The sequence below is a fragment of the Camelina sativa genome, chromosome 8, assembly GCF_030686135.1.
Source record: "Camelina sativa cultivar CO46 ecotype springtype chromosome 8, ASM3068613v1".
NCBI classification, from domain to species: Eukaryota; Viridiplantae; Streptophyta; class Magnoliopsida; order Brassicales; family Brassicaceae; genus Camelina; species Camelina sativa.
This window is the reverse complement of record NC_141887.1, coordinates 5766981-5785641: the sequence shown is the minus strand read 5'-3', so window position 1 is coordinate 5785641 and position 18661 is coordinate 5766981. Positions and strand designations below refer to the sequence as shown.

The following is an 18661-nucleotide window of genomic DNA, read 5'->3' as shown; positions in this document are numbered from 1 at the left end:
AGCTCTTTCGACTTCTCCTTTAATAGATTAGATATTTCTCTCTTTTTTTTTTGTAAATATACATCAATAATTTGTATTTAAATCTCTGTTTTTGTCTCTTTCTTTAATACTTAGGTGATATTCAAACTAGCTTTGCATAACATAGATTAGCTTTACTATATTAAATAATAAAATTCAGCAATTTATAATAAATAAGATATGCGAGATTATTATCTTTGACAATATATATATATATATGCTGATTTCTTTCTTTGTTAGTTTATATATATTCAACAACACATTTTTCTATATATGTCACTTTCACGGTTTTAAGAAAGAAATCGTAATTTTGTAAAACTTAAAAATTTTGATTATAATTAGACCATTTTAATAAAATTTTAAAGTAGATTTCTATGTTACATGTAAATTATAATTAAAATTGAAATTTTATTATTTTATAAATTATAAGCAATAATCTTTATCACCAACTCCACCGCGACTCCATACAATATTTATTAAATTATTAATTTCAATAGGAAAATATGTGCAATTAATAAGGAAAATATTTGCAATTTAATTGCAATTATTATTTATTATAATCATATAGTAAAAAGAAATTTATACAGAAAAATGATTAAAGTATGAAAAAGTTTAATGTGTTAAAATTAGTGATTAACATAATGTGAGAAAAATATGATACTCAATCGGTGAATGATTTGATAGCGTATTCAATATTATCTTATTATATAAACCTTGGTTTTCCAAGTTAGTAACTCATGTGATCGCGACACATGTTAATTTAACAATTAAAGATTTTGTCATGTGTTATACAAAAACTTTGTTTTAACTTATTTGTAAATTATAAGAAATTAAAAATTTAAACAATATAATAAATATAAAAAGATAATTCATATATGTATATAAAAAATAATACTAATTCTAATTTTCAATTACTAATTCTATTAGAAAAAGAATTAAGAAAATTATACAATTAATTACAATATTTTCAAAAATACCCTTTTATCTATGTCACTTTTCAAAAATACCCTTTTATGGTATCCATTTTCAAAAATATCCCTTTTTGATATATAAAATGACTAAATTCTAAACTCTAAACCCCAAATACTAAACCCTACCTCCTAAAAACTGTACCCTAAATATAAAATATAGAACCCAAACCTAAAAAAAATCTAAAATTAATTTAACATATTGTAATTGTGTAAAAGAGGATAAAAATGAAAATGTTCAAAAAAAAAAGGTATTTTTGAAAAGGGATATCTCAAAAAAGGCATTTTTTACAAATTCTCTTAAATTAAATAAATTATACTGTCAAATTTTCACATAAATTATACTGTCAATTATTAATCCTAAAAGAAAAGGATTGTAGATACTCATCTTTAAATAAATAACGTCTTTGAATTTTTGATTAATTTATGATAATGTTGGACAAGTAGTAAACTATTACTATGAGATTACAAAATATGAAACAAATATATTTAAGATATTGTTATTTTTTTAAATATGAGATAAAATTAGTTTTCAAATTTTTTTTTTGAGAATTATGTGTTATTAATTTTTAGTTTTTATAAAATATTAAATAAGGTATAAATTTGATACAGTGCACATTTTGTTGATATGAAAATTATAAATGTTATTCATTGAAATTGAGTGAATAAAGTTAAAATCTAATTTTATTATCATGTCAAATGCAATGCAGCCGTGAGAACATGGAGATACGGTTCCATGACCATTTTTTGGCTTCAATGATTGTGTCTTCACGTAGTAACCGTTCTTGGCTCTGGTCATGTCCAAAGGGTCTCTTTCCAAATAGCATATAGTAAAACAGAACACCAACCGACCATTCATCACCCTGAGTGTCAAAACAGTTTAATACCACAGAACTTTTATAACATAATCTGATAAGGACATCATTGACCAAATCACTGACCTTTGATGAGATCAAGGAGTTTTGCAAAGCTCAAAACATTCTAGGGGGAGGTACCTGAATTACAGAACCTTGTTAGAAGAGACTAAAAACATAAGAGACCATATCAAGGAGACGAAAACTAGATTGCTTACCAGTATGTTCCAGCTCCCTGTGATGTAAGCTCCATACCTTGAGAACCAACATTGTCCTCCACTATCTTGCTTAGACCAAAATCAGTCACTTTTGCTACTCCAAACTCATCAAATAGAACATTCCCGGGCTTCGGATCATAAAGGCCATGAACTATTTGCACAATGATAATCCTCGCCTCTTTCTCCGGAAGATTAGGTGTTGCCTTTAAAACAGCATCAAGGTCTTTTCCTGCATTAGAAATTCAAAACATTAGAGTGAGAGAACTACACTCCAGGATAAGATCCTTGTTTTATCTACGAAGGGAATTCTGATTTACCACTACAATATTCCACAACGGATGCATGTCGATATTGAAATTTATCCCAAAGCCGAACAATGTGGTGATGCACAAGACTTTTATGGATTTCACATTCCCTTGTTGGCATGGCGGATGTAACTTTGCTTCTTTTTCTTCACTCCACTGAGCATTTAATCCATGAAGCTTGCACGCAACATATCTATGATCCACCATATCATATGCCTGCTTAAAATACGTAAGATTGACTTAGCGCAAAATATTTCTCACATGTAAAAATAATGTAGTATCTATCAATGTTCTGACCCTATAGACTTCACTAAATCCGCCACCTTTACCAAGAAGATTTAGAAGAGCATATCGGCTACTCGCAAAATGTTGAAACGAGAACCATCTTCATCTCGTATGCACTTCATCTCCCTCATAAGCTGCCCCTTCTCCAATGTGTACCTTTCTCTCTCACGCAAAACAACTTCCTCTTCCTGAAAGGTAAAATCAATACACATATAATACATAACCAGAACCCAATCAACATAGAGGAAACAAGAAGCTGACGTATACATAAGGAGAAACATACCCGCTTAATACTAGCAAGACGAGACTTGTAAACTTCGTCAGGGATGACATCTTCCTCCTGTGCTCCTGATTCTGTGTCAGTTCCGTCACTCTTATCTACAACCAAATGGAAAAACCAAGGGTGCTACACATCATAACAATTTGCAGAAGGAAAATATCACAACATACATTACTTGAGACTGCGACTTCACTGACAAACTAAGAAGGGTTGGGGTAACATACCACCATTTTTTCGTTTCTTAAGGAGCTTTTTTTGTCTCTCAATAGCCTCCTTGCTTTCCAGCAATTGTCTCTTCTCGTTGCAACTTGCATATATATGATACGTGACTATGGTTGACAAAGAGTTTTTGGTGTTTTGGTTTTTATTATTTTAGTTTAATTATTTTAAATAAATTATTATATTAGGATTGGGTGTTTAGGTTAAATTAAGTTGTAATCTTAGTCGTCTCTTCTTTTTGCGATGTGTAACAGAGAATTAGCGTTAAAAGGGAGCTAAGCTTTCAATATCATTCTTAATTCTAAGAAAAAGATTTGGCTCATAACAATTTATAAAAAAATCAAAACAGTTACTTCAAGGATTATTGATATTAGTTTAATGAAAATTCCTTGATCAACAGCTTAACTTACAAGTTGAGCATTCAGATCTTTCAACATTTGGCCGTCCTCCCATGCCTCGGCTACGATCGTTCCAGTCCTGGAAATACCAAAATAGCCACACAGCTGATGGATTGAATTTTAATCACAAATCAAGAAAAGAACCTTGTAACCTAACAAAGAAGAGAGCTGTGGGTTGAGGGGAAACGTGAAAAATAATTTCTATCTAAAACTCTACTCGAGTTAGTTTAATGATTTTACTAGAAAGCAAATTTGTATTTGCTATACATGTTTTATTAAATGACCACATAAATGAAGGATATATTGGATAGATACTAAGACCAAAAGAACTTATATGAAAACATTATGGCAGACCTGAGAACACCAACACTGCCTAATCGCAGAGAATCACGTCTGACTTTCGATCTTGCTTCTTGTCGCTCAGTTTTGGAAACAGATATGAGGAGGTCAAAGATTACTTTGGTTGTCTGCCAAAAGAAAAAGAGAGCTTGCAGTTAGCACATATCAAATAATTCAGCATGATTTGCATAAGATTGTAAAAATTCTGAAGAATATCAGGAAAAGCAGCCATAGAATATTAATAATTGATTCATTACACTAACTAGGATATTGCTAGAGGGTGTTGATATGAATATACCCAGTGATTAAAAGGCCAAAATGTTGATCCTCATTCGTTACAATTTGGTTCCGCATTCATATTGTTTAATCTAATGGGTATGCATTAATCTTTCTCTTATGTTGCATCTCCATGATATTGTTTGTGCTGCTTATTTCATATACAAACAACCTCTTATAGTAATTTTTAAAACTGTTGGCAATAAACTGGATTGCTGATTAATGAAGAGACTTTTGTTCTTGCTGTAACTCACACATTTTTATTTCTTGTGTCATGAAACTTTTTAATTTAAAAAAACTATCTTTTAAAAAATAAGAGACTCAAAATTATATCCCACCATTGGAGGGGATAATTTTAATTAGGAGATCAAGGGGTCTTATTTTTAAAACAGTAAATAATTTATTCATTAAAAATTCAAATAGTGCATAAGAGGCTCAAAATTAAAACCCCCAATGGGGATGCCCTGAGACCTTATCCGCAATAGATTGCATGTTAATAAATGCTTTATGAAAAGAGCATTTATACTGGAAATGGAGTATATACGCAATCCAAGCCTTCTCAGATATTTCAGTTCTCTACCAGCAACACCATCATTAAATTTAGTGAGCATTCAAAGCAAATCAGGAGACTGTGAATGAATTATCTTTCTCGGTATAGAACTACAATGCTTCTAATGAGGAAACTGTATTTTACTCTCTACGAGTCTCCCAGAATCATTGATAACAGTAAAAGTAACCATGCCATAGTAGGTGGAAAATGTAACAAAAGATCATAAAATTTTGCCTACCTTTTGCTTCCCTTGTTGTTCCAGATCTTCCAGATCTTTTACCTCCTGCATAGATCATTATTAGGATTATTAGCAGGGCAGGGGAATGCGAACAGACAAAAATGGTAATAGCATAAGCAGGATTGGCTAAATCTGAAAGGCATTCACACAATACATTCTCGAGCTTCCGGACAAGGTGGTGATACTCAGAAGAATCTTGACGCCGTCCTGAGTTATAAAGAAAGATATAACTATGCGGTTTCACTGTAGCAGAATAATAATCCCGATCGCTTATTGTACCCAACTTATAAGATGCAGATAAGTCCTACCTACAAAATGAGATGATTACGAAGTAAAGGACAATAGAGGAGAAACTTACATCCTGTACATAGCATTCACCATTCCTGGGCTCTCCATCAGGCCTAAAATCCTAAAGAATAAATAATCACTGATAAACTACGTTGGGTTGCCAATATCAATGCAAATCTGAGATAAAGATTCTCTTCAATAAAAAAAAGTTGGAAAAGGTATTGTAATTCTTTCTTGTCCTACTCATTTTCTCACATAGGACAATTAAACAAGGTTTTACAACGGATAAGAACATCAAACTCATGCCAACGTTTTGTCAATCAAATTAAGTCCAATATATGTAAATCCTCGATGAACCACAAGACTGGTCATGTAATATCAGATGAAGGAAATAGTATTTAACCTTTTGATCAGAGAGATCCAGTTGACTTGCAGCTGATACTGGTGCAACCAAAAACTGAGATTTTGTCACATCATTATTAGCCCGACCTCGACCTTGTTTCTTCTTACTTACATCAAGGCCACTCTTGGACTCAGCATCATGTTTCCTTCCATCATATGCTGCCTCTCGAGGCTTCAATTCAACATTTTTCTTCATTATTAGTTAAAAAGAAAATACGAGGAAACAAAACTTACATCATAAACAAGCTGTAAATCAGAAACAAACAAAAGAGTTGAGTCAGCATGCAAATACTTAGTTAAATAAAGAAAAAGAAAAAACTCATCGTCCACTTTGATCAGAGACTAGGAGATTAACCAAATGATTAACAGATCGAGAAGACAATAACACAAACTGTTAGGTTCAACCAAGAATCTAACATTGTGTGACTTTTTCAGGCTATAAAAACAGTTGAAAACTCAGAGATGATTAGATAAAGAACCATAATAAACACACAGAAGCAACACATAGACAAGGTTCAAGCAAGAATCAGACATTTTCTGAAACAAGTGATGCAAAACAGACAGAAAGGTTGAAAGAAGACCAAATAAACATTCATCTGAGGGTAAAAGTGAGAGATTCTTACACTTACATCAGCTCTAAGGTTGGCAGGTGTGGGGTTGAATCTTCCAGTGCCATCAGATGAATTATTGGGTTTCAGAGTAAGCTGTGTAAGGAACATTCTCCTTCAGTAGTTTATCTAGGTACCAAGGGTCAATTACCAAGAGGGAAATGAAAAGGAAAAATACTGAAAGCAGGAAGAAGAATGACTCTCTGATACTTGAAGAAATACAATATAACCCGATTCGATAGATGTTACAAAGGAGAGACATTATATGTAAACATAAAACCACAGAGAAACCCTCAACAAACCATAACTGCTGCATCAAGCAAAACACATTATTATTCAAGCACGACGACACTTTCAGAAGACCACACAAAGACACAATCTACATAACAATTCAAATAACTTAAGTCTTAGTAAATTATCTTTCAAATAGTTTAACGAGTAAAGAAAGCACCATAGGGTCTCCCGGTAGCTTCTTCATTTCTCGAGTTCTCATAGCGGCTTCATGATCACCTAGAGGTGAAGAGAGTTGAGTAGGAAGTTCTGTGGACTCTGAATCTGACCCATGAAACTGGAGCACCCCGTATCCTCCTCATTAGCAATCATACGGTTATTAGGTATAACATCGGAACTCAGAGACTGACCGACGAGACAGAAGCATCCGGTAGGCTTATCAAAGCTTCTGCTAACAATAGCAATGCGATCAAGAGGCTCACCAAGGGTAGCCTTGTACAAGTCCCTGTACCTTATGTAGAAAACAGCATTATTGGCGTAGAGTCCTTCCTCATCATTGGCGGCATCAATGGCCACGTTTACAATCTCCAAGTCGGGGAGACCAGCACCCGTAGCTTTCCAATGCCTATCAGTTTTGGCAACAGCAAGTTCCAGATATAGACGAATTCAGGAAGTCTCTTGCAGCTCAGATTCCTTCACCTGAATGAGACCAAAAAAAACATACTATATCACTATACTACTACTACTTAACTTGTTGATCATACTCATAAGACCGGCAAATCAAAATAGTGTGTGATCTTACCAGGTAAAATGTTTGAAAAGGATTCTCTGGCAGGCACGTAGGCAAGGTCATATCTGGCATCGTCAAAAACCCTTTGCCATCTCTTGGTTCCCCTATATATGTATATATATATATATATATATATACAAACGATTTAGAAAGAAAAAAAGTTCATTGGATGATCATGACAGTTAATAATAATAATGATGCAAGAAGAATTTTGTTTTTGTTTCATGAATCTCATCTCTCTTTTTGTTTTTTTGTCCTATTTTGCGATCGCTCGCTCGCTCGTGCGTTTCTATTGGTGTGTGATTCATTCGTTCCCTTAACTCGATCGAGCTCACTCGAGTAGATCGAGGCTAATGTAGTGCTTCAATCATATGCTATAATCGAGATGCATGTGTGTATGATTCAATGATTTTAAATTGTTAATTTTTCACGTACCGATCTGTAAGAGAATTCTGAATTTTGTGTTGTGTTTTAATTCTCAAAGTATAGGGATCGTGTAAGAAGAACCAATGTATCATGTTTGGACAAAGCGGAAAAAAAAGAAAAAAAACTTTTTTTGAAAACTTTATTATGGTTTTCAGAGTGTTTTTATTAGTCTTTGTCTTTTGATTGTGTGGTTCCAGTAATAAGCGGTTACCAACCTTTTTTTTTTTTTTTTTCCTTGTATCGATTACTTTTTGTCTCTGTGTAGGTCTGAAGCCAATCACCCAAAACATGGCGACTGTGGCAGCAACTGAGAACCAGTGGCTCAAAGGGAGAGTTAAGGCTGTTACCTCCGGAGCCTGCTTGTTCATCACTGCTTTGACCCACACCAGATCTGGCCCACCTCCTGAAAAGACCATCACTCTTTCTTCTCTTATGGCTCCTAAGCTGGTTTGCTTCCAATTTTACTCTTTTCTTTTTTTTTTTTACTGACATTTATGATTTAGAATTAGGCTTTCTCATTTTTTTTGTTTTGGTTTGTCCTTGTTACAGGCTCGCAGGGGAGGTATAGATGAGGCTTTTGCATGGGAAAGCAGAGAGTTTCTGAGGAAGCTTTGTATTGGAAAGGTGCTTACTTGGAACTCTTAAACTACTTATGCTATATAGGTTATTGAATTGAGTATGTTTCTTTATATTATCAGTTTATGTTTTTTTTTTTTTTTTGAGCAGGAGGTTGCTTTCAAAGTGGATTACAAAGTGGAAGCTATTGCTTGACAGTTATTTCTGTACGCCAATCAGCTCAAACTTTGTACCCTGCGAAGAAGAAGAAGAAATTACGATATTGAATAATGTAGTAATAGGCATAGAGAGCTTTACAGTTTTACAGATGCATATATGATTTTGTTAAACAAACCTGGACGAAATTGTAACGATGAAGGCTCATCTTCGCATAGAGGAAGACAACGGGAGGACAAGGAGACTCTTGATCACAGATTTCAACATGATATCCGTATGTACTACTCTTGAGATTGAAAATCTAAGAAGAAGAAGAAGAAGAAGATCATGGATGGTTACAAAAGCTTCGATGATTCTCCTCTAATCTCTTTTTTTTTTCTAACTACTGTAAAAGGGAAAAACAAATCAAAGAATTATACTTACACCATTTTTCTCGGCTAGTCTCCTAGCGTCGTTCCACGCATCTTGCGTATCGCGCTCCATTTCTACGTATCGGCGCATATCCATATCCATTATTATCGTCGTCTCGTATCGTATCCTCCCCGGATTTAGGTTTCAGGCAGTTTGTCGATTTCAGGCGACGATGACTATGCTGCTTTTTATCAGATCCCCGGACGTATAGAAAGTTCGAAACCCTACTCCAAAAAAGAAAAAAAGAAAAAACAAGTTTTTTGTGTGTACTATAATAAAAGTATAATTAACAAAATTAGGTAAGTTATTATTAGATTTTTATTTTATTTTACAAAATTAATGTTAGAAAAAAAATATCCAACTATGTTAATATTAAAACAAATATTAAAAATGAAAATAATTTATATTATATAAAATAGGCTAAATTATTATTATTTTGATATTGATACTGTATATACTATATCATAGTAATTTATTTCTTTATTAGTTTTACTTATACATTACTTGATAATAATTTCCATATAATTTACTTTTTTTTTTGGTGGAAATCCATATAATTTACTTTTCACGCAGTTTTAACTTTTAAGAAAGAAATCATATTCTTTTTGATTTAATCAATGCTAGTATTAAAACATTTTATAAAGTAATACTAATAAACTTTCTGATGCTAAAAAATAATACTTTATAGAGTAAAAAATTAATCTTTCATTTTTTCTGGAAAAATAAAATATTAAATTTTCTGAAGAAAATGAAAAATAAAGTCTTTGAAATTTATCTATAATAATAATAATAATAATAAAAAGAATAATAAGTTACACTATTTTTTGGACGAGGAGGAGCAAAAAGGGTTAATACTTATCTCAGATTAAAACCAGACCTGCGCCGCTTACTCTCTCTCTCTCTCTCTCTCTCACAGATTCATCGCCCATCGCAAAGCAACCTCGTTTACTCTTTACGCCTATCTCGCTTCGACACCCCTTTGTGAGTTTCCTTCTGTCGATCTCAAAGTTCAATCTGTCTTTTGGAGTTAATTGAGTTTAGAGATTGGTTAACCTAGCCGCGTTCCTTTTTATCTCTTGTGAACCCTCCTTGACCTGTGGGTATAATAATCATCTATTAATTTCATATTGGGATTCGAAAATTTTATTCCTGAATCTAGTTATTTGTTTTCGTTGCGTTTGAGATTATCGATTTTGATGTCGAAACCCTAATTTTTGGGGGTTGTGTGTGTATAGCTATCGTTGTTACAGATTATGTTGATTCTGATTTTATTTTTTATTTTTGGTTTCGGAGTGCTTATTATCATTCGTGTTTTTATCGTTTTTTTTTTTGTCTCAGTTGCAATCATGGCTGACGAAAACAATGAGATGAAGGAAGAGCAAGAGGTAAATTAGTGATCCTGTGTTTCTTAGGTGTCGATTTTACCGGTGTAGGTTATTGATATTTTGATTGTTAAGAAGTCATTATTGAATTTGGTGTTTTTGTGTTTTGGTTCATCGTTTTACAGCAGCTCGCACCTTTTGATCCAACCAAGAAGAAGAAGAAGAAGAAAGTTGTGATTCAGGATCCTGTTATGGACGTAGGAGAGTCCTCACAGCCTGAGAAATCTGATTCATTGCCTGGTACGATGATTTGTGAAACAGTTTGTTTGTTTTTTTCAATGGTGTTTGTGTTACTTTTTTGGCTAATTCCTTTTTTTTTCTTTTTCTGTAGCTAATGATGGTGGTCTTGAGAGTTCATTTGCTGGAATGAAGAAAAAGAAGAAGAAGCCAGTGAGTGTTTTAACGTTTTCTGCCTTTTTAAGGTTTTTTTGATTCTTTGAACTTGTGTTTTGGATGATAATGTGTGCCTCATGTTGTTTTTTGTTTTATGTTTAGCTTGATGAATCAAGCTTGTTGAATGATGAAATTGTTGATGCTGGAGAAGATTTGGATGGTATAGTTTTTTTTTTTCTTTTTTTTTGTTAACTAACCGTTCACTAGGGCTTGAATGTTTTTCATGTTAAATTCTTATTGAGAATATATTGCAGATCTTGCTAATGAGGAGGAAGAAGGGGCAGAGGGAATAGTTCTTCAGCAGCAACGTTACCCCTGGGAGGGAAGTGATAGAGACTACATATATGACGAGGTGAGTATATCGTAGATGGTTTTTTGTATCAATCCATGTTGATTTGCAATGTTCATTGGTTATGAAAAATATTTTTATCTTTATTTGTTCGTATGTCAAAGTATCCATTTCAAAAATCCCTCTCCCCTGACGGGACTTATATTTGCAGCTTCTTGGTAGAGTTTTTAACATTCTCCGTGAGAATAATCCGGAGCTTGCTGGAGATAGGCGTCGTACAGTTATGCGGCCTCCTCAGGTTCTTCGTGAAGGGACAAAGAAGACGGTGTTTGTCAACTTTATGGACCTTTGCAAGACGTACGAGCAAACCCCTCCTTGTCTTCCTCTTCAAATTTGTTTAATCATAATGAGTAATACTTGTATATTTTTGATGGCTGTATGACACATATTATCTGCATTGAAAAAAATCAGGATGCATCGTCAACCAGATCATGTCATGACTTTCTTGCTTGCTGAGTTGGGTACTAGTGGTTCGCTTGATGGGCAGCAAAGGTTGGTTGTTAAGGGAAGGTTTGCACCTAAGAATTTTGAAGGGATTTTGCGGCGATATATCAGTAAGTAACTTTCTCTCTAGTCTCCAACTTTGTGAATAATAACAATTTGGAGAGTTCTTAATTGCTTCGGTTATTTGCAGCTGAGTACGTCATTTGCCTTGGTTGCAAGAGCCCTGACACAATTCTTTCAAAGGAGAATCGTCTCTTCTTTTTGAGATGCGAAAAGGTATAGATTTTAGCTCTTATCTTGATATGCATTCCTTTGTTTCTGTTGTACTTTCTGCGCAACTAAGTAATAAAAACTCTTCTTGCCTACATATGATGGAGAACTGAAAATTTTAAGAGAAGCTTGTATATGCCATTGTCTTCTCCTCATGCTTTTCACTAGCCAAAAGCCTCTATCATGCATGATTTCTCTTTTAGACAGGCTGGTGATATTCCAGTTGATTACCCCCAACCCACACACACAGTTTTATGCTTTGTCTTGTAGTTGATACCCGGTGAACATAAACTCATCAGGAGGCATAGATTTCTTAGTGAATTATAATTCTCTGACTTAAATTGAAGAGTCATGTGAGGCTGACAATGATGTAGATAAAGCATAAAACTGTGTGTTTATGTTCACGTGTTTGCTCTGTCCTGAATCTTCTGTTTTTCATCTTTGCAGTGTGGATCTCAACGATCTGTGACTCAGATCAAGCAAGGGTTTGTTGCTCGTGTTGGTCGCAGAAAGACTTAAGAAATTGGAAGGTGAAGTGAGCTTGTTATGGAGTTGGTTCAATGCTTCTCTTCTACTGCTTCTGTGACTTGCTATGAGCTTATGAGTTTAAATACTTATTTCGTTTTTGTTGTTGTTTTGGAATATGATGAAGAAGAATCACCAGATTATGACTTCACCTTAAATATGGATATGATCAAAACCTTTTACTCTGTTAGGTTCATTGTGGTTAACTTGAAGGTCGATTTAGTATATCCATGGACCTTTTCTGTTTCATCGCTCTTGTCCATGCAAAGCCTATTCATCATGTTTTATTGTACGTTTGTAATTGAAAATGCTTAAGTTTCAAAACTAATGGACACCAAAACTCGAATGAAGAGATAATTTATCTCGAGTTGTAGCGTGTAAGATCCGGAAAGAGTTCGTATATAAATCAATTGCAAGCAGCCACAAATATCATATTTTTTAGGGTTTCTCACTTTTCTTATAAAAATCCTTGTGAACTTTCAAATTTGGAACCAACTACCGTCAATTTTCAACATTTCATTACAGTGTTCCACATCATAACTTAAAAACCTCGAAAGTTCTTTTATCTTCAAAACAATTTACAATTGTTCTACTTTCCAATTCAAAACTTAGTTTTTTTTTTCCTCGTGTTTCTTGTTTGAGTTCATTGTCTCAATATATTTTCTTTTTGGTACTAACCATTTGGCTCAATAATTGGCCACGACTTTTATAGAATCTTGAAGTCATAAAATTTAAGAAATGACGAAAATTATATGTAAAGAACAGATTATTTTTTATTTTCATGCAAAGAAGAACATTATAACCACTACAAAAGAAAAAGAACAAATTCCACAACATTTTTTGACGTTAAGGATCCAATTATCAAAAGTAGAAGGACACTTTTGGAATCATCTTTTCATATATATAATGGAAATTGTTAAAAATTTGATATTCTGTATAACAAATATTTGTTTTTTAAAAAACCTATAACAAAAATATAGTAAAGGAAGACAAATTAAGAGATATCGTCATGGATTCTGACGGTGGATTTCATGAGGTAGAAAAGAATGGTAAACTATTTTTGGTATACCATCACGCTAAGTATTGTCCCATACCCCAAATACATACCCCAACCTCCTCCGCTGAGCTTTCTCTTCAACCTCTTTTCTTATGTCCTACTAAACGACAGCGAAAGGACGTTTCTTATACTAATCATGGCCTCTATCTACTAAGTTCTTCCCCCGAGTACGTAATTCCTACAACAACGGATTCTTCTGATCATCATGTACTCTCTCTGTTTTGGTGCAACAATAAGGAATTTGATACCAATGGTGGGTGTGACATATGCAAAGGCTCAAATTTTGGTACAGACTATTACTTCTGTAACTACTGTGATAAAAAATTCCATAGGGAATGTATCCAGTCTCCACTAAAAATTAATCATCCTTACCACTCTGAGCATCCTCTCCAACTTTCCCTTCGTTATTATGGGGCTTCCGACAATATTGAGTGTTTATGTTGTAGAATATTAGCAAATGGGTTAATGTATCATTGTACGATATGTCAGATTTTTATGCATCCAACATGTGCGATGAAACCAAAACCCTTTGTTGTAGACCCACCAAAAAACCATGTTCATTCTCTCATGTTTTTCCCCAGACAAACTTGCTTAACTTGTAACCTTTGTGGTTGGCTGAGACAAGTTTGTCTCACCTACATTTGTGTCAGATGCAACTTTGTATCTCATGTTGATTGTATGAATCTCCCACACATCATCAAGATATCACGTCACCACCACCGTATCTCCTTCACTCTTTCTTTTCCATCAAGATTAGAACGGTTTTGTGGAGTTTGTCGTCAAAGTATTAACGGTAATTATGGTGCGTATACTTGTGACAAGTGTAGCGATTATGTTGTTCATCCAATGTGTGCTACATGGAAGAATGTGTGGGATGGAAAAGAACTTGAAGGTGTACCAGAAGAAGATGATATAACACAAGATGTTGGGCTGTTCGAAATAATATCTGAAGGAGTGATACTTTATTTTCTTCATGACCATCATCTCCAGCTTGAGGTCAATATGCTATATGACGAGAATAAATTTTGTCAAGCGTGTGTCCTTCCTATCTATGAAGGTAACTTGTATTCATGTATGGAGTGTGAGTTCATCCTCCATGAAACATGTGCTAAGGCTCCCCGTAGAATTCAACATGCCTTACATCTTCATCCACTTAAAATGAAGCAGTTTCACAATAGAGAATTTTCCGGTTGTGATGCTTGTGGTCGTATATATAATGGCTTTGGCTATGGGTGCAATTACAAAGATGGAGACTGCTTTAATCTAGATGTAAGGTGTGCTTCAATTTCTGAGCCGTTTGATTACAAAGGTCATGAACATCCCTTGTTCATATCTTTAAACCAAGGAGTAGAACCGATGTGTGACGTATGCAATAGAATATGTCTTAAACAATTAAATTGCATGAAATGCAATTTTGTTGTATGTTTCAGGTGCATTACCTTACCACACAAAGCAAAATATCAGCATTACGACACACATCCTCTCACGTTGTTATGGGGTGAAGAAGTAAGCGAGAAAGATTGGTGTGAGGTGTGCGAACGTAATTTACAAGATACGGGAGCAAAAGTGTTTTACGGGTGCAATGAATGCTACACAGGTTTTCATGTTGAATGCGTAATTGGTGCAGACCCATATTTGAAGCCCTATAGTTACTTAGCAGGGGGATCGCTAAATGATGTTCAAGCTCTTCCCAAACGTAAGATTTCTCGACCATTTTGCGTTTCTTGTAAGAACCGTTGTCAAGGTAAAATATTTAAGATAGACTACATCATAACATGTTCAATAGAATGTATTTATAGACTAGATTTGGACCCGTGCTAGAGCACAAGTTGAAATTCCTTTTAATTATATTATAATTTTAGAATAAAATATAATTTATATGATTGTTTTTTAAAAAAAAATTAGATAAAACATTATGCAATAAAATCTAGTAAGTTTTAATTATGATGGCTTGAAAAAGACACATATTTTATAAGTTTTCTATTGTTAATTTTGTAATTTTATGTATGAGAAATGATTATGTTTGTTATTTGTTTTTATTTTAATTTTCGAACATGTTTGGTGAAAGTTTTTTAATATGATTCGCGCTTAGGTAAGATTTTATTTTCAACTGCAAAATAAGATCTCGGAAATCACGATTAAATATGATAAATTGCAAAGATTTTATTCCTTTTTACGGCTAACAATATATTTTTATGCCTAACAATATATATTTGGTAATAATATATGGAATACTAAAGATTTTATTTTGGAAATTGTATAAATCATTGGAATATTCTTTTTAAGAGGATTCTTTGGGATATTCTTAAGTGTATTTATATAGCTCATAGATTGACCAATTAATTTATAACTTTTTGTAACTAACCTATATTTAATCTATATAACCTATTTTGTAAACAGCTTATAAAAATTATATAGTCTAAAAAAAGTTGTGTATTTCCGTTTTTATTATATAGGGGATTGTTGTAAAATTTTTAAAGATGTGTATTCAAATTCAGATATTTAAAAAAAAATCTCAAAAATATAAAGTTATAAACATTAAAATGGTTCGGTTTTCTCTTAGGTGAAACCGGTAATTTTGACGTATGTAATCTATTTTCTCGAACCAAACCAAACCGAACCAAAGTAGATTTAGCAAAACCAACCGACGTCACCCCTTTCCTCCTGATCAAGAAATCTCTCTGCTCCTACAAAAAGAAAAGCAAATCCAAGAAGACGACGAGAGATCAAATCAATCGTTTGCTCATTTGATCGAATTCGTTTGAATCTTCTTCTTACCAAAACCCCCCAAATCCCGAATCGCAATCCCTAAATTAGAATATAATGGATGCAGCAGCATCTTCATCACCGTCTCCTTCCGAGGAAAGCTTGAAGTTTCAACTCGATGATCTGCAGAAACAGCTTAACAAAAAGCTGAGATTCGAATCTTCCGTTCGTTCTATTCATAATCTCCTCCGTGATCACTACTCTTCTTCCTCTCCTTCTCTCCGCAAACAGGTTTGGTTTTATTTTACTCAATTTAGGTAACCATAGATTTCAAAATTAGCTCTCGGAATTTTAGAATACTAGCCATTGTTGATTGATGCGTACGTCAAGGATCTGCAACTGATCCAATATGAGTTTCAATTTGTTCAATTTCTTTGTTTTAGTAACCCTCTCTAACACCAATATTGGTTTTGATGGCCATTTTCAGTTTCATATAGTTGTATCTCGAGTTGCAACGGTTCTCCAGACAAGATATACAGCTACTGGGTTTTGGGTTGCGGGGCTGAGCCTTTTCGAGGAAGCTGAGCGGCTTGTGTCTGATGCTTCTGAGAAGAAACACTTGAAATCTTGCATTGCTCAAGCCAAGGACCAGTTAACCGAAGTTGATATCCAGCCCACTGAGACCTCACAAGGTTTGTGAAGCATTTAGTTTGGCTTTATCATATGGTTTATCCTGAAGAGAGAATCTGGGGTGAGTTTATGATTACTCTTTGTTGTGAATTTGTTCCAGGTTATCTTTTTGAGGGACATTTAACGGTTGATCGTGAGCCGCCACAGCCTCAGTGGCTAGTGCAGCAGAATCTTATGTCTGCTTTCGCTTCTATCGTTGCTGGTGAATCCTCTAATAATGGTCCTACTGAAAACAACACTCTTGGGGATACGGCCAACTTGATGCAAGAACTCATCAACGGTCTCGACAGTATTATCCCGGAGGTAGTTGTTTTTATCTTTTTTTGGCAATGCCCTTTCTCTTGTCTTCCTTACTAGTTTTAAATGATGTCGTTGTTGTATGTTCCTCACATTGCTGATAAAATGAGATATTTCACATACTGATGAGTTTAAAGCAATCTGTGTTCAAATATGGCTTTGCTATTTGTCTCCTTCTTGTATCAAGAGTCTTTAACCCCAGTCTAAAATGATATTGGTAGGTTTTTTTTTTTTTTTGCTTAGCCTTATGATTGAAAATTGATATATATGATGTGTTTATACAGATGCTAGAAGATGGTGGACCACCAAGAGTTCCACCAGCTAGTAAAGAAGTTGTAGAGAAACTTCCAGTGATCGTTTTTAGCGAGGAACTGCTTAAAGAGTTAGGACCAGAGGCAGAATGCTGCATCTGCAAGGAGAATCTTGTAATCGGTGACAAAATGCAGGAGCTGCCATGCAAGCACACATTCCACCCTCCTTGCCTAAAGCCTTGGCTGGTAAAATTAATTTCATTCTTTTAAAGCTTAAGGGTAAGCATTAGCAAGAACATAAAGCTTATGATCTAATTGTTTGTGGCAGGACGAGCATAACTCTTGCCCTATATGTCGTCATGAATTACCAACAGACGATCAGAAATACGAAAACTGGAAAGAGAGGGAGAAAGAGGCTGAGGAAGAGAGGAAAGGCGCAGAGAATGCTGTCCGCGGAGGTGAATATATGTACGTTTAGATTGTAAAATTTATGGCACACTGCCACTGTTTGTACTCTAACATCTCCCATTTGTTATTCGTTACTCACAAATTATACGGCCTATTTAATAAGAGACTCGATTTGTTTTGAATGAAAGCTTATATAACAGCAACAAAGATTTCATTACTTTAACACACAGATTGTCTTAAGACACCAAGTTCAATAACATAACAACAAGAGTATTATTTAGAAAAGACGACTGTAGGATACTGTTACTAAATCCACAATAGTAGTTTCTTCAGTAGAGATGATCTTCTGCCCTTAGAGCGACTTGTAAAAAGACAAACATGTCTGACCACTCCAGACATGCAAACAAATCTTCGGTTTGTCTAACAAACCTATACATAAGACGACTATCATACAACACACAGCAGCATACATGATAGAATATTACCATATCAACCATATTGACATAAAGTTTTACTTAGTTTGCTTTAAAAGCTTATTGTAACCCTGAGGTTTGATCTTCTGCTAAGCAGTCGGAAACTCCTCCTTGATAGAGGCATTGCCTATTGGGACATCTGTCTTTTTGATGTCGGTAAGGGTTTTTGTTGACCAATCTGCAGATAAAGAATGTAAAGGTTGCTGTAATTGGATGCAATCTCAAGGAAAATTATAATGATCAATCTATCTTTTTCAACTTTGTTAGGTTATGAGTTTATGAGCTTATGAGTTTAAATACTTATTTCGTTTTTGTTGTTGTTTTGGAATATGATAAAGAAGAATCACCAGATTATGACTTCACCTTAAATATGGATATGATCAAAACCTTTTACTCTGTTAGGTTCATTGTGGTGAACTTGAAGGTCGATTTAGTATATCCATGGACCTTTTCTGTTTCATCGCTCTTGTCCATGCAAAGCCTATTCTTCATGATTTATTGTACTTTTGTGATTGAAAATGCTTAAGTTTCAAAGCTAATGGACACCAAAACTCGAATGAAGAGATGACAAGTTATAGCG

General features: G+C 34.2%; 4 protein-coding genes and 2 pseudogenes across 5 annotated transcripts; 4 read left to right on the top strand and 2 right to left on the bottom strand.

Moving 5' to 3' along the window:
- Positions 1-1560: 1560 nt before the first annotated feature.
- Positions 1561-5165, bottom strand: LOC104709260 (serine/threonine-protein kinase TOUSLED-like; annotated as a pseudogene).
- Positions 5166-7717: 2552 nt separating this feature from the next.
- LOC104709258 (ribonuclease TUDOR 2 pseudogene) lies at positions 7718-8464 on the top strand (annotated as a pseudogene). The gene is made up of 3 exons (XR_015563645.1): positions 7718-8140; positions 8243-8317; positions 8420-8464. The product of XR_015563645.1 is annotated as a ribonuclease TUDOR 2 pseudogene (transcript).
- LOC147939732 (UPF0725 protein At1g23970-like) lies at positions 8312-9023 on the bottom strand. The gene is made up of 3 exons (XM_087462114.1): positions 8849-9023; positions 8604-8726; positions 8312-8503 (listed from the first exon to the last, which is right to left on the bottom strand). Exons 1-3 carry the CDS (start codon positions 8936-8938, stop codon positions 8468-8470), a joined length of 249 nt encoding a protein of 82 aa, XP_087318240.1. The 5' UTR covers positions 8939-9023; the 3' UTR covers positions 8312-8467.
- Positions 9024-9538: 515 nt separating this feature from the next.
- Positions 9539-12448, top strand: LOC104706442 (eukaryotic translation initiation factor 2 subunit beta). The gene is made up of 10 exons (XM_010422638.3): positions 9539-9817; positions 10175-10221; positions 10344-10458; positions 10550-10608; positions 10714-10771; positions 10866-10963; positions 11112-11257; positions 11372-11514; positions 11595-11680; positions 12122-12448. The coding sequence occupies exons 2-10, from the start codon at positions 10183-10185 to the stop codon at positions 12191-12193; spliced, it is 816 nt and encodes a 271-aa protein (XP_010420940.1). The 5' UTR covers positions 9539-9817; positions 10175-10182; the 3' UTR covers positions 12194-12448.
- Positions 12449-13161: 713 nt separating this feature from the next.
- LOC104706441 (uncharacterized) lies at positions 13162-15077 on the top strand. The gene is made up of 2 exons (XM_010422637.2): positions 13162-14530; positions 14687-15077. Exons 1-2 carry the CDS (start codon positions 13209-13211, stop codon positions 15075-15077), a joined length of 1713 nt encoding a protein of 570 aa, XP_010420939.1. The 5' UTR covers positions 13162-13208.
- A 747-nt stretch (positions 15078-15824) lies between these two features.
- LOC104706440 (E3 ubiquitin-protein ligase AIP2) lies at positions 15825-17795 on the top strand. Its single transcript, XM_010422635.3, has 5 exons — positions 15825-16253; positions 16450-16654; positions 16753-16955; positions 17234-17446; positions 17529-17795. Exons 1-5 carry the CDS (start codon positions 16080-16082, stop codon positions 17676-17678), a joined length of 945 nt encoding a protein of 314 aa, XP_010420937.1. The 5' UTR covers positions 15825-16079; the 3' UTR covers positions 17679-17795.
- Positions 17796-18661: the final 866 nt, after the last annotated feature.

What these genes read in the sequence shown, in the direction of transcription:
- LOC147939732 (XM_087462114.1), bottom strand. Translation starts at nt 8,938, where the DNA reads ATGGATATGGATATGCGCCGATACGTAGAAATGGAGCGCGATACGCAA. An exon ending in GACTAGCCGAGAAAAATGGT is followed by an intron (nt 8,727 to 8,848) that starts GTAAGTATAATT and finishes TCTTCTTCTTAG; the next exon opens with ATTTTCAATCTCAAGAGTAG. An exon ending in ATCGTTACAATTTCGTCCAG is followed by an intron (nt 8,504 to 8,603) that starts GTTTGTTTAACA and finishes TCTTCTTCGCAG; the next exon opens with GGTACAAAGTTTGAGCTGAT.
- LOC104706442 (XM_010422638.3), top strand. Translation starts at nt 10,183, where the DNA reads ATGGCTGACGAAAACAATGAGATGAAGGAAGAGCAAGAG. An exon ending in TGCTGGAGAAGATTTGGATG is followed by an intron (nt 10,772 to 10,865) that starts GTATAGTTTTTT and finishes AATATATTGCAG; the next exon opens with ATCTTGCTAATGAGGAGGAA. An exon ending in GATTTTGCGGCGATATATCA is followed by an intron (nt 11,515 to 11,594) that starts GTAAGTAACTTT and finishes GGTTATTTGCAG; the next exon opens with CTGAGTACGTCATTTGCCTT.
- LOC104706441 (XM_010422637.2), top strand. Translation starts at nt 13,209, where the DNA reads ATGGATTCTGACGGTGGATTTCATGAGGTAGAAAAGAATGGTAAACTA. An exon ending in TGCTTTAATCTAGATGTAAG is followed by an intron (nt 14,531 to 14,686) that starts GTGTGCTTCAAT and finishes TGTATGTTTCAG; the next exon opens with GTGCATTACCTTACCACACA.
- LOC104706440 (XM_010422635.3), top strand. Translation starts at nt 16,080, where the DNA reads ATGGATGCAGCAGCATCTTCATCACCGTCTCCTTCCGAGGAAAGCTTG. An exon ending in CTCCTTCTCTCCGCAAACAG is followed by an intron (nt 16,254 to 16,449) that starts GTTTGGTTTTAT and finishes GGCCATTTTCAG; the next exon opens with TTTCATATAGTTGTATCTCG. An exon ending in GCCCACTGAGACCTCACAAG is followed by an intron (nt 16,655 to 16,752) that starts GTTTGTGAAGCA and finishes AATTTGTTCCAG; the next exon opens with GTTATCTTTTTGAGGGACAT.